The following is a 14,676-nucleotide window of genomic DNA, read 5'->3' as shown; positions in this document are numbered from 1 at the left end:
AACAGAAAGCCCCCCTGGGCAGACATCCAGAGCCTTAGCCATTAAGCTACACGGCTACACGGACCACTCTACAATGGACCCTCAGATTCAGTGGACTGCTGCGTCTGCTCATGTGTACTATGTTTTTTGACCCGGAGCACCAAACCCCTCACCCGGCACGTAGGGAGCGCTGTTCACACCCCTGTGTGTTGCTCTAGCTGAGAGCGGTAGCAAAGTCTGTCTTGCACTGCGGACTGAGGTCAGATCGGTGTGCGTCCCAAATGACACCCTATTCCCTATATATTGCACTACTTTTGTCACTACTAGTGCACTATAAAGGGAATAGGGTGCCATCTGGGACATATTCCGAGGCGGGGCTAAAATAGTCTGAGAGAAACATGTTCCTGCATCAACTGGGTCTCAACTCTGTACCAGGGGAAATGTAGCCAGGGGGTTGGTATTGTCTGTTTGTGCCCCTCCCCTCCAGGGTCGTTTAGATTATAATAGTATTTGATTTGATTGGTGTCTTGCTTCATGTGGCACACACCGATGCAAGGAGCATTACAGCCTGCGCCTCAGACATCAATACAAGTCTGTCACGATGAGGACGTGGTGTACCTCACGTTGCTACTGTCTCACTTCCATTTCTTTCGTTTCCTCCGTTTGTCAGAAGGCCAACGTGAAACACACGCGCTGAAATAGACGCAGACTTTGTAATCTATGCTTTTCTCTTGTCGTAAGGCTCATGGATTCCAGTAGAACATTCTAGTAGACGTCATTGATATGGGCCTTGCAGATGAAATGAATGAAGCTCTATTAACCGGGAGAAGCTAATGGCAGTGATTGTCCACAAGGCAAGACATACCTTTTAGAGTCTTCCAAATGAAACTCCCCCAGTGAAGTATCTTCCTTTATATTGGGAGAAAAGCAATAATCCTGGAGTGTGAATAGCCGTCGATGTCATTTCCTTATTGCAGTGTCCCAGCCCTGTGGTAAGTGGGAATAGTTGTTGCGTGATGTCATCATAGTGATGTGTTTGTGTGTGTGTCTGTCCCCCTGTCTCTCTGTCCCCGTGTATCTCTGTCCCCTATCCCTCTGTCCCCCTGTCTATCGGTCTCTCTGTCCCTCTGTCTCTCTGTCTCTCTGTCTCTCTGTCCCCCTGTCTATCGGTCTCTCTGTCCCTCTGTCTCTCTGTCTCTCTGTCCCTCTGTCTATCTGTCTCTCTGTCCCCTATCCCTCTGTCTCTCTGTCCCCCTGTCTATCTGTCTCTCTGTCCCCTATCCCTCTGTCCCCCTGTCTATCTGTCTCTCTGTCCCCTATCCCTCTGTCTCTCTGTCCCCCTGTCTATCTGTCTCTCTGTCCCCTATCCCTCTCTCTCTGTCTATCTGTCTCTCTGTCCCCTATCCCTCTGTCTCTCTGTCCCCCTATCCCTCTGTCTCTCTGTCCCCTATCCCTCTGTCTCTCTGTCCCCCTGTCTATCTGTCTCTCTGTCCCCTATCCCTCTCTCTCTCTCTGTCTATCTGTCTCTCTGTCCCCTATCCCTCTGTCTCTCTGTCCCCCTGTCTATCTGTCTCTCTGTCCCCTATCCCTCTCTCTCTGTCTATCTGTCTCTCTGTCCCCTATCCCTCTGTCTCTCTGTCCCCCTGTCTATCTGTCTCTCTGTCCCCTATCCCTCTGTCTCTCTGTCCCCCTGTCTATCTGTCTCTCTGTCCCCTATCCCTCTCTCTCTGTCTCTCTTTCTCCCTGCCTTTCTGTCCACCTGTCTCTCTTTCCCTCGGTCTCCCTGTCTCTACGTCTCCCTGTCTGTCTGTGTGTCTGATATCTCTCTTTCTGTGTCTGTGTTCCAGGGAGTTTGCGTGGCGTGACCCTGAGCTGCCTGAGGTGATTCATATGCTGCAGCACCAGTTCCCCTCGGTGCAGGCCAACGCCGCCGCATACCTGCAGCACCTGTGCTTCGGAGATAATCGAGTCAAGGCGGAGGTACGTACGCACCACCGCTCTCCCCTGCTCCACATATCCTTCATCAGTGCCCAGATTGCAGTTCGCTGTGACGTGCTGCCCATCCCGAAGGGGGTGAATCTCACCTGAATTTCCTCGATTCCTCACGTCCTCTCTCCTCGTCTTCATCTCAAAGTACAAAGGAGGCTTCTATCGGATCTTCTCTGATGCGTTATAAGGAGGAGGTAAGCAGAGCAAATGCGAGGAATCAAGGAAATACAATTGAGATTCCCCCAGGGAGTGAGAGGACTGTTTTTGCAGAGGCTCTCTCCTTCTGTCTCTTTCTCTCTCCCCGACTGGGGTGGGTTGGGCTTACCACTCCATTCCCCTCCAGCTCCCTCTGGATTTTCACGGCTCAACAGGGTGCTGGTACTGCTGCCGGAGTCATCGGCTGAAAAAGCTGATCTCAGAATCAGCAGGGGCTTCATAGCACTTAACCTATAGTGACAAACACACACTTTACCGCACGCACACGCACACACTAACACGTTTGTTTTACTATCCTTGTGGGGACCAAACTATTGATTCCCATTCAAAATCCTATTTTCCCTAACCCATAGCCCTAAACCTTTAACCTAACCCATAGCCCTAAACCTTTAACCTAACCCATAGCCCTAAACCTTTAACCTAACCCATAGCCCTAAACCTAACCCATAGCCGTAGACCTTTAACCTAACTCATAGCCCTAAACCTTTAACCTAACCCTAACCCATAGCCCTAAGCCTTTAACCTAACTCTAACCCATAGCCCTAAACCTTTAACCTAACTCTAACCCATAGCCCTAAACCTTTAACCTAACCCATAGCCCTAAGCCTTTAACCTAACTCTAACCCATAGCCCTAAACCTTTAACCTAACTCTAACCCATAGCCCTAAACCTTTAACCTAACCCATAGCCCTAAGCCTTTAACCTAACTCTAACCCATAGCCCTAAGCCTTTAACCTAACTCTAACCCATAGCCCTAAACCTTTAACCTAACCCTAACCCATAGCTCTAAACCTTTAACCTGACTCTAACCCATAGCCCTAAACCTTTAACCTAACCCATAGCCCTAAACCTTTAACCTAACGCATAGCCCTAAGCCTTTAACCTAACTCTAACCCATAGCCCTAAACCTTTAACCTAACGCATAGCCCTAAGCCTTTAACCTAACTCTAACCCATAGCTCTAAGCCTTTAACCTAACTCTAACCCATAGCCCTAAACCTTTAACCTAACCCTAACCCATAGCTCTAAACCTTTAACCTGACTCTAACCCATAGCCCTAAACCTTTATCCTAACCCATAGCTCTAAACCTTTATCCTAACCCTAACCCATAGCCCTAAACCTTTAACCTAACACATAGCCCTAAACCTTTAACCTAACTCTAACTCTAACCCATAGCCCTAAACCTTTAACCTAACCCATAGCCCTAAACCTTTAACCTAACCCATAGCCCTAAGCCTTTAACCTAACCCTAACCCATAGCCCTAAACCTTTAACCTAACCCATAGCCCTAAACCTTTAACCTAACCCACAGCCCTAAACCTTTAACCTAACCCATAGCCCTAAACCTTTAACCTAACGCATAGCCCTAAGCCTTTAACCTAACTCTAACCCATAGCCCTAAACCTTTAACCTAACGCATAGCCCTAAGCCTTTAACCTAACTCTAACCCATAGCTCTAAGCCTTTAACCTAACTCTAACTCTAACCCATAGCCCTAAACCTTTAACCTAACCCGTAGCCCTAAACCGTTAACCTAACTCTAACCCATAGCCCTAAACCTTTATCCTAACCCTAACCCATAGCCCTAAACCTTTAACCCAACCCTAACATTGACCACTAACCCTAATTGTAATCCTAAATCTAACCCTTAGGCCTAAAATAGCCTTTTTCCTTATGGGGACTGGCAAAATGTCCCCACTTGTCCAAAATGTTCCTTGTTTTACTATCCTTGTGAGGACGTAAAAAATAAATCTATTAATCTAAGTTTATTGGTCACACAGTTCAGCAGATGTTATAGCGGGTGCAGCGAAACGCTTATAGGATGTTACTAACGCTTACAGTATGTTACTAGCTCCTAACAATGCAGGAAAATGTCAAACAGGTACACAAATAATCAATACAAATAAAAAAGCAGAAAGAACAACAGGAAATCAAGAAATGTCTAAACGAATCCAATTTTAACAACCCAAATAGTACTGCAACAGTGATCCAAATGCAGTCTATATGTATCTACACCGGAGGAATTTACACTAGACATACTAGGAATGATAAGTAGATATATTAGCATGAGCTTTGCCGAGAATCCAGTATATGAATACATATGTGGCGGAGTGTATAAACAGTGTAACTAAAGTTCAATGTACAGTAGTAGATATATTAGCATGAGCTTTGCCGAGAATCCAGTATATGAATACACTACAAAACCCCATAGCAAAATGGATATAATTGCAGGAAATATACAGTATATGTATGTAAATAGAAAAGGTGTGTACAGCAGTAGTCATATAGGAAGAGCCATGACTAGAATAGAGTATATACATAGGAAGTGGGTAAAACAGTGTGTAAACATGATTAAAGTGACCAGTGTTCCATGACTATGTACATAAGGCAGCAGTCTCTAAGGTGCAGGGTTGAGTATCGTGTGGTAGCTGGCTAATGACAGTGTCTGAGGTTTAGGGCAGGGTGGAGGGTGCCGGGTGGAGGGTGCCTAGTGGTGCCTCTTCATCAGTCAGATGGCCGGGAGGTAGAAGCTGTTTATCAGTCTCTCGGTCCCAGCTTTGATGCACCTGTCTCCGCCTTCGAGATGGTAGCGGGGGGAACAGGCCGGGGCTCGACTATTGGTCCCAAGAAGGATAGTAAAACCAAAAGCACACACACACACACACAGTATCTCTTTCTGTGTGTGTCTGTCTCTCTCACTCTCACTCTCTCGGTCACACACTCATACATTACGAAGACACCCATTTCAAGTATTTCAAGGAAAGAACATTGAGTCTTTTCTAGGTTTTGATAAGAGGCGACTGTCAGCTCTGCAGATGTGTTTTATTTTCTTCTTTCCCCCAGGTGCAGAAAGTCAACACGTTGAAATCTATTCATACGTCGAAAGATGCATGAGAATGCCATTGTTTACTTCATCTCTTTAAGTTACTGCAGTACTTGCACTATGAGTTTCAGACCTCGTATCCACCCTATAGTTTAGGCATTCTATGTGAACACTAAAGATTTGCATGACATTTTCCATATTTCCTTCATCTGGTATGAAGAAAGCTATTCTCTCCGCATCCCGGCTTAGCTACAGCAATAAATGCAAAGCCTAGATTGTGTAATGGAGACCCTCATCTTACCTTATAATATCCATCCACCTTAGAATATTCCCCCTGTTTGCTGTGGAAGCCAATCCGTTTGTGTTCAGGGCATTCTTAATGACACTGCATAACCCCACCTCTGCAGGTGTGCCGTCTAGGGGGCATCAAGCACTTGGTGGATCTACTAGATCACAAAACCCTAGAGGTCCAGAGGAACGCCTGTGGTGCTCTGAGGAACCTGGTCTACGGGAAAGCCACGGACGACAACAAGGTGGCCGTGAGAAACGCAGGTGGCGTCCCCGCTCTGCTCAGACTGCTGAGGAAGACTTTGGACGCTGAAGTGAGGGAGCTGGTCACGGGTAAGGGAGAGTGTGTGTGTGCGTGCGTGCGTGCGCTTGTATGTGCGCGGTGAATTCACACCGAGTATGTCTGTGTGCGTGCACGTGTGTATGAGCTTGTGTGCATGCATAGTAAATTGGGTATGTGCTCACGTGCGCTTGCGTATGTGTGTGTGTCTCTCTGCCTCTCTGGGTGAGAAAGCTGTGTTCCTTTCAAATGGCCTCTTTTTAACTCTGAACCCCCGCGGACCGGGCCTTTCCACACCACAGCTCTGTGTGCTATTCTCTCGCTCTCTGCCATCTGGCGTATTCACAAAGGTCACATTTCCACAGTTCCATGTTGTTCCACTCATTCATTATTCAGTGACGCTTGCATGAATCAGATCCACTGTAGATCCACTCCAGGGTTTTTGTGAGACAGGAACATTACTACACAACCTAAAGTAGAGCTGTTCAATTATTCACCTTCTCGCCTGCCTGCCTGCCCGTCCTCCCCTTCACCAGTCAATTGGCATGAGTTACTGGCTGTGTCCCGTCTGACACCCTGTTCCCTATATAGAGCACTACTGCTGACCGGCCCTGGTGACAAGTAGTGCACTATGAAGGGAAAAGCCTCTGTGCATGCTAGTCTGGTCGCTAGTCGCTGTCGTTCATAGCAGGGGAGCGTAGTCCCTCGCTAGCCTCCCCTGGGTCGTGTTCGGTAGACACGAAATGGGCGATGGCGCTCTAAAAACGGAGGAGGGTACTGCCTGAACTTTCCAATGAGAACACTCATTTGTTCGCCGTTTTAAAACGTCAGATGTTTTTTTTTTAATGCCTTGAACAGGGGCCTTGGGATGGGGAGATCAGAGATTCAGTTGCTGCTAGTTGTGTGATCACAAACCGACCTTGCCGTTTGAGCGGACACTCGTTTCCCAGTGCACACGGTGCAGTTTTCCCTGCGTGGCAGGAGCTCTGCAAACAGGGTATAAATCCAAGTTGTTTAGGATCAAGGAGGAGTATTACAGAAATAAGCAAGCCAAGATGTTTGGCTCCCAGGTGGCTGAATCAGCTGTTTGTATACAGCTCAGCTCCTGCTCTACTCGGTCTCTCGCCATAGCTCAGGTTACAGTGTAATGGGTCCTTCAGGCTACCAATACACAGGGAGCGCCAGCAAAATGCAACGTCCATTTGCTCCTTTCTGTAGCAATACATTGTGGAAGTGAAGTGGAGATATGGCTTGAGTCTCATGCGATGTTCCCTCCACAACAAAATCCCGCGCTGAGCAAATTTCCTGTTTGCTGAGCGCAAAGTTGAACATTGTGAAGATTCTGTGCAACATCCGGCGCGCGTTGACTGTGAACACTGAGGCTGTACCCGCTTTAAGTTCATTTTAACAGTGGTCAAGTAGGCTACTGTGGCTATTTGACCATAATGTAGGCCTACCAGAGTGGGCTACCATCAAAAACAATGGAGAAAATGCATCCCGTAACATTTTAACATGGAAATAGCTGTTCTATGACTGAAAATGTTGTTGTGTTGTTTGATGGAAGAAGCTACTTTACAAAATACAATGCATTATTATTCCCATACCATTATTACAGAGAATCAGACAAATGATGCTGCCCTCTGCCTATTGGCTACTTAGCTTATTCAAGCCTGTCTCAAAATACAACACTGCCCCTTTAAGACATATAAAAAGCTATTTTCCTGACTGACTTTTCGAAGATGTCTAGAAATGTACACGATTTGTGCTCTTGTAGGAAGCAATCCCTCCCCTATTGCTGACTACAAATTATCTATAACTGAGCTAATAACTCACTAACTAGCAAAGGATATGAACAAAATGTGCACACGTGGCTACATGCAGCTCTCACTTTGATCTGAAAACAATCTACTCACATCTACTCATGCTGTGTAGAGTAAGGCTGAGTCGTATGTAGGTGGCAAAGCAATAGAATCCTACTCCGATGTATTCTGCCTACAACAAACTCTCTTGCATAGTTCGTTTTGTTTCGGTATGTTGCGTTGAAAGTGGCTAATATTGCGTTGATTCGATCCCAATTCCCCACAGTGAAGGGAAACATTGATAGTGTTAACTAAGGAGGAAAACTCTAGAAAGTTGCGGGAAGTTCAATCTCGTGCTTCTCTGTGCGGGCTGATATATCTTCTGTGTGGCTGTCCCAAGGAGGGAGCATTGGTCTCATGTGTCAATCAAGTTGGGGTTTGTTTCGTTCTTCTCCAAGGAAAAGGAAGAGCCGGTTCTTCTTAGAGTCTCCTAAGCACTGATAGGGCGAATTACAGAACTAACCCATCAGAACCACATGCAGCCCATAACAGAATGGATTATGGGGGATGGAACCACTGGCATTACAGTCACTTCTAGCCAGTCTTTTCCGTTGTCATTCAAAAGAGAGGCCAGTTCGAGGCAGATGTGTGTCACACAAATCTTGGACTGAATTGCTTTGACCTGTCGTGAGCACTCTTTACGACTGCGTGTGTTGTAAAACCTCGGCAGCATGGTTAATTGGCAGTTGAAGACCCAGAATGCTTAGCATTAGAGAAGGTCATCGATCACAGCGTCACCTCTGGATAATCACAACCAATCAGTATAATCCACAGGAGGAGTTTTCAGTTCTCTTCCTACTGGCCAAAGCCAATGGGCTAATTGGAACCGACACGACTTACTCTCCAATTACCCTCCGACATATTTCTTCCCTTGGAAGCACGGTTGTCGGTGTAATTTAACCTTGTTTTTTAAGTGACATGTCCTGTATGTCTGTGTCTCAAATGGCACCCAGAGCTCTGGTAAGAAGTACTACATTGTGTAGGGAATCAAATCAAATTAATTTGTCACATGCGCCGAATACAACAGGTGTAGTAGACCTTACAGTGAAATGCTTACTTACAAGCCCTTAACCAACAAGGTCGTTTTAAGAAAAGTGTTAAGTCAAAAATAGATAAGTCAAAAAATTCAAATGTAATACTTAAAGAGCAGAAGTAAAATAACAGTAGCGAGGCTATATACAGGGGGTACCGGTACAGAGTCAATGTGCGGGGGCACAGGTTAGTCGAGGTAATTTAGGTAATATGTACATGTAGGGAGAATTAAAGTGACTATGCATGGATAATAAACAGACAGTAGCAGCAGCGTAAAAGAGAGGGGGGGTGCAAATAGTCTGGGTAGCCATTTGATTAGCTGTTCAGGAGTCTTATGGCTTGGGGGTAGAAGCTGTTAAGTCTTTTGGACCTAGACTTGGAGCTCCGATACCGCTTGCCGTGCGGTAGCAGAGAGAACAGTCTATGACTAGGGTGACTTGAGTCTTTGGCAATTTGTAGAGCCTTCCTCTGACACCGGTATAGAGGTCCTGGATGGCAGGAAGCTTGGCCCCAGTGATGTACTGGGCCGTACGCACTACCCTCTGTAGTGCCTTGCGGTCGGAGGCCGGGCAGTTGCCATATCAGGCAGTGATACAACCATTCAGGATGCTCTCGATGGTGCAGCTGTAGAACGTTTTGAAGATCTGAGGACCCATGCCAAATCTTTTCAGTCTCCTGAGGGGGAATAGGCTTTGTCGTGCCCTCTTCATGACTGTCTTGGTGTGTTTGGACCATGATAGTTTGTTGGGGATGTGGGCACCAAGGTACTTGAAGCTCTCAACCTGCTCCACTACAGCTCGTCAATGTGAATGGGGGCGTGCTCGGTCCTCCTTTTCCTGTAGTCCACGATCATCTCATTTGTCTTGGTCACGTTGAGGGAGAGGTTGTTATCCTGGCACCACACGGCCAGGTCTCTGACCTCCTCCCTATAGGCTGTCTTATATTTGTCGTGATCAGGCCTACCCCCGTTGTGTCATCAGCAAACTTAAAAAATGGTGCTGGAGTCGTGCCTGGCCATGTAGTCATGAATTAACAGGGAGTACATGAGGGTACTGAGCACGCACCCCTGAGGGATCCCCCTGTTGAGGATCAGTGTGGCAGATGTGTTGTTACCTACCCTTACCACCTGGGGGCGGCCAGTCAGGAAGTCCAGGATCCAGTTGCAGAGGGAGGTGTTTAGTCCCAGGGACCTTAGCTTAGTGATGAGCTTTGATGCACTATGGTGTTGAACGTAGAGCTCTAGTCAATGAATAGCATTCTCACATAGCTGTTCCTTTTGTCCAGGTGGGAAAGGCCAGTGTTAAGTGCAATAGAGATTGCATCATCTGTGGATCTGTTGGAGCGGTATGCAAATTGGAGTGGGTGTAGGGTTTCTGGGATAATTGTGTTGATGTGGGCCATGACCAGCCTTTCAAAGCACTTCATGGCTACAGAAGTGAGTGGTATGGGTTGGTAGTCATTTAGGCAGGTTACCTTAGTGTTCTTCGGCACAGGGATTATGGTGGTCTGCTTAAAACATGTTGGTTACAGACTCAGTCAGGGACAGGTTGATAATGTCAATGAAGACACTTGCTAGTTGGTCAGCTCATGCTCATGCGTGATCACAAAGTCGTCCGGAACCGCTAATGCTCTCATGCATGCTTCAGCGTTGCTTGCCTCAAAGCGAGCATTGAAGTAATTTAGCTTGTCTGGTAGGCTCAAGTCACTGGGTAGCTCGTGGCTGTGCTTCCCTTTGTAGTGTGTAATAGTTTGCAAGCTCTGCCACATCAGACGAGCGTCGGAGCCGGTGTAGTACATTTCAATAGTAGTCCTGTGTTGACGCTTTCCCTGTTTGATGGGTTGTCGGAGGGCGTAGCGGGACTTCTTATAAGCTTCCGGGTTAGAGTCCCTCTCCTTGAAAGCGGCAGCTCTACCCTTTAGCTCAGTGCAAATGTTGCCTGTATTCCATGGCTTCTGGTTGAGGTATTTACGTACAGTCACTGTAGGGATGATGTCATCGATGCACTTACTGATGAAGCCAGTGACTGATGTGGTGTACTCCTCAATGCCATCGGAAGAATCCCAGAACATATTACAGTCTGTGCTATTAAAACAGTCCTGTAGCTTAGCATCTGCATCATCTGACCACTTCTTTATTGACCAAGTCACTGGTGCTTCCTGCTTTGGTTTTTGCTTGTAAACAGGAATCAGAAGGATATAATTATGGTCAGATTTGCCAAGTAGAGGGCGAGGGAGATCTTTGTACACGTCTCTGTGTGAGGAGTAAAGGTGATCTGGAGTTGTTTTCCCTCTGGTTGCACATTTAACATGCTGGTAGAAATTTGGTTTCAAGTTTCCCTGCATTAAAGTCCCCGGCCACTAGGAGTGCCGCCTCCTAGATGAGCGTTTTCCTGTTTACTTATGGCCGTATACAGCTCATTGTGTACGGTCTTAGTGCCAGCATCGGTTTGTGGTGGTAAATAGACAGCTACGAAGAATACAGATGAAAACTCTCTTTGTAAATAGTGTGGTCTACAGCTTATCATGAGATAAGCTTATCATCACCTCAGGCGAGCAAGACTCAAGACTTCCTTACGATTAGATTTTGTGCAACAGCTGGTGTTTACAAATATACACAGACCGCCACCCCTTGTCTTACTGAAGGCGGCTGTTCTATCTTGCCGATGCAGCGTTAAACCTACCAGCTGTATGTTTTTCATGTCGTTGTTCAGCCACGACTCGGTGAAACATAAGATATTACAGTTTTTAATGTCCGTTGGTAGGATATACGTGATCGTAGTTCGTCTATTTTGTTATCCAATGATTGTACGTTGGCTAATAGGACTGATGGTAAAGGCAGATTTCCCAATCGCCGTCAGAGCCTTACAAGGCACCCCGACCTATGTCCCCGATATCTCCGTCTCTTTCTCCTGCGAATGATTGGGATGAGGGCCTTGTCGAGTGTTTGAAATAAATCCTTTGCGTCCGACTCGTTAAAGAAAAAATCTTCATCCAGTACGAGGTGAGTAATCGCTGTCCTGATATCTAGAAGCTATTTTCGGTCATAAGAGACGGTGGCAGAAACATTATGTACAAAATAAGTTACAAATAACGCGAAAAAACACACACACTAGCACAATTGGTTAGGAGACGGCAGCCGGCTCCTCCGGCGCCATTGCCCAGTGCCATTTGGGATGTAGATGGATATAGGGTACTCAGTGTGCCCATCTCTGAGCAGGAAATGTTTGTTCCCCTGTGTGTCAATGGCCCCTTATTCTGTTATTATTCCAGTGGATCATCAGCCATGCTCCATGTGAGCTACTAATGGAGCCGCCACCTCTCTTCTCTTTTCTAATCAGGTCAGGGGTTCATGTTGTGGGGACATGTCAAGCCGTCTAGGCCTGGTCCCTGGCTCCCACAGCAGCTGTTTTGGTTATGGCCTGTCCTCACAAGGCTTCTGAGATCAAAGTGCCAGCCCTCCCCTGGCTGTTGTCACCCCAGTGGCAGTACAGGTGTCACCTGGCGCCTACGGTGGGAGCAGCATCTGTACACACACACACGCTGGCACACACACACACAGCCTGGCCCTTGCCCGACCTTGTTGCGCCGAGCAGCACACAGGGGCCCTGTCCTACAAAGCACTGTCTGTCCGCATGTGACCCACTGTCACAACTACAACCACCGACCAACCAGGGAAGGACCAACGACCAACCGACACAACCAGGGAAGGAACAAAATCACATTAGTTTTTGTGTGTGTGTGGGATCATTGCTCCTGTGTCCCTATGTAGCTTCCCTTAAATAGAAGTGTCTATGTTTAGATGGCAAAGCAGGTACAGGGCTAACCTTGGGCCTTGTGTTGAGTGTTTTTCCAGACAGCTGTAGGGAAATCAGCCCGACGGCGCTCATCTCTAATCAGCGTTCTTTTGAAATTGAACAGAGCTCATCAAGCGAGACACACTGGAGCTGCTGCAAAGCCTCCATTTCCTCAGATGTAGGGCAGAGTACAGATTGTCATCTTGCTCACCCTGCAGCCGCTCTGCATTGAGACTTCAGGCACATAGTTATACTGTAGTCAGCCACACCCTACAGACTGGTGGGAAAACAAAAACGATTTTCTACTAAACGCTAGTCTACACACAGCTCTCCGCTCTGCCCCCCACTGGCCCAGGGTCGAATAACAGTGACAAAGCTAGTCTTTATTTTTTAATAATGCATGTCGGAGCAAGCCTTCGGCTTTGAGCGGACACACGACTGACCAGGGCTGCGTCCCGGAATGGCAGTGGCACCCTATTTCATATGGCCTCTGGTCAAAAGTAGTGCACTACATAGGGAATAGGGTGTTATTTGGGTCTAGTATCGCAATGGATCTACATGCTTATCACAGCTCTATAGCAAAGAGCATGTAAACTCTCAGAGCCAACTGATGCCTGGCCTATGCCCATTCATCTACCCAATTAGAGCCTGTTCATACCCGACCACACCCTTACTCTGGCCAATCAGAAGCGGCTAAACACCTGACCCACACTAGCTCGGTACTGTAAGGGCTGTCCTGGCTTCAACACTCAAATCACGCAGACTGTAACTGAATAACAAGCTCAGTGGAGATTTCATTATGGGGCGGAATGGAGCCCTTTAGCCGGGTCACTGCTTTCCAAGCAATGAGAGAGAGCCACACACTACCCTCCCCATCGCTCTCACTCTCTCTCTTACACACACACACTCCCATACTTTATAAATCTAGGCCACAGTCAAATGATTTTGTCTTTCGAGGATTGATTCGAAGAAGGATGAATGGCTCCCGTGTCACAGCGTATCACAGCGTATTTCCTATCCAGCTTGGGCATTCGTTTACATTGGGGCTATTGTTCCCGCACCTAGCCACACACACACACACACACACAGACAGTAGCGTGTATAGGACTAAGCCAAGATCTGAGAGATCAAGCCTCATTCACACAGGCTGTTCCCTCTGACTGTCAGAATGTGACACATGGGCGTTTACCCCTGTCAGTCACACCTCACTGGGCTCAGCTGCCCGATTTATCCCAAGACTGCGGCGGCCAGGCGGCTTCCACAGGGCCAGTTTAAAAGCTGGCCGGTTAGCGGCTTGTTCAAATAGAGCTTTGGGGCCGATGAGGAGGAACTAGGATGGCTACTGGGACAGACCTGGGACATTTCAGTTTGCCTGAAGTGCTAGACCAGCGCTGCGTGTGTGTTTGTGTTATCTCTACATTACAAGGCCCTCTGTCTGAGGGAATTCACTAAACAGCCATCGGAGAAAGACAAACTAGGCTATAGGCTAAGCTAGTAGAGAAAGGCGCTCAATCACCGCGGGGAGGTTTTATTGAAATGAATCCCAGGGCCTGAGCATACACGTTATAGCAGAGGTGATGTTATAGCGTCGGTATGCAGCCCGACATGGTCCTGGCAGAAGCAGATAAGAGGCTTCATCGGCTGAGTGTTAGCCGTGGAGAGAGATGCTTTCATGGGTAAACAGGGTAACTCAAAGATAGGGAAGGAACAGACACTATTTGGGCCACAGACAGATCTGTCTCTATAATGCCTTGCTGGCATCCTCTTTATATTGTGCCCTTGGGCTATAGTAATGGGCGCGATGATCTCCACTGGTTTCATTGGAGAGAAGATAAGAGGGACCAGTGTCTAGGAAACACAGGGTACACACACTGTGGTGGAAATGCGAGAGCTCAAGGAAACCACAAGGATTACTTGTACACACACACAACCACACAGCAACCCCATACACACACCCACACAGCAACCCCATACACCATACACACATGCACACCAGTGTTTCCCCTATATTAATTTAGCAGAGGAGGGCCGCCGCTGCTAAACCTTTGCCGCCACTCCAAAAGAAATGATTTCAGGATGGTAAAAAGTTTTCAGTGTAAACTTAAACGACTAAAACCAGAGATAAAGCATGTCTAAAATATAATGAAGCTATATATTGTTAAATAAGAGCATCTTTGAAAAGTAACAATCGGCAAAATAAAAACTAAAAGGTTAGCTAGAATCTACAATTCCCCAAAATGTTATGGAATGGGGCCCCTATTGATTTCGCTATAATGTTTGAGTCACTCAGATACCATAAGGACACGGGATAAGCCATGGCAAAATGTGTAGAATTTCATGTTTGCCTATCCTCACACACAACCAAAGAGATCCGCCAGTCAGCGGGGTGTAGATAATTCTCTATTGCTCTGCCCGC

The 14,676-nt window shown here is 47.1% G+C and overlaps 1 protein-coding gene across 4 annotated transcripts in view; it reads left to right on the top strand.

Annotated features, from left to right (window-relative positions):
- The window catches only part of LOC129816331 (plakophilin-4-like), a 144,909-nt gene that overhangs the window by 115,757 nt on the left and 14,476 nt on the right, over positions 1–14,676 (top strand). For all 4 annotated transcript variants that reach the window (XM_055870696.1, XM_055870697.1, XM_055870695.1 and 1 more), the window contains 2 exons: positions 1,827–1,959; positions 5,415–5,628. In XM_055870696.1, the coding sequence (XP_055726671.1) occupies positions 1,827–1,959; positions 5,415–5,628 (347 nt within the window). The remainder of the gene's footprint in view (positions 1–1,826; positions 1,960–5,414; positions 5,629–14,676) is intronic.

The sequence above is a fragment of the Salvelinus fontinalis genome, chromosome 19 (genome assembly GCF_029448725.1).
Source record: "Salvelinus fontinalis isolate EN_2023a chromosome 19, ASM2944872v1, whole genome shotgun sequence".
NCBI classification, from domain to species: Eukaryota; Metazoa; Chordata; class Actinopteri; order Salmoniformes; family Salmonidae; genus Salvelinus; species Salvelinus fontinalis.
This window is presented reverse-complemented; position numbering and strand designations above follow the sequence as displayed.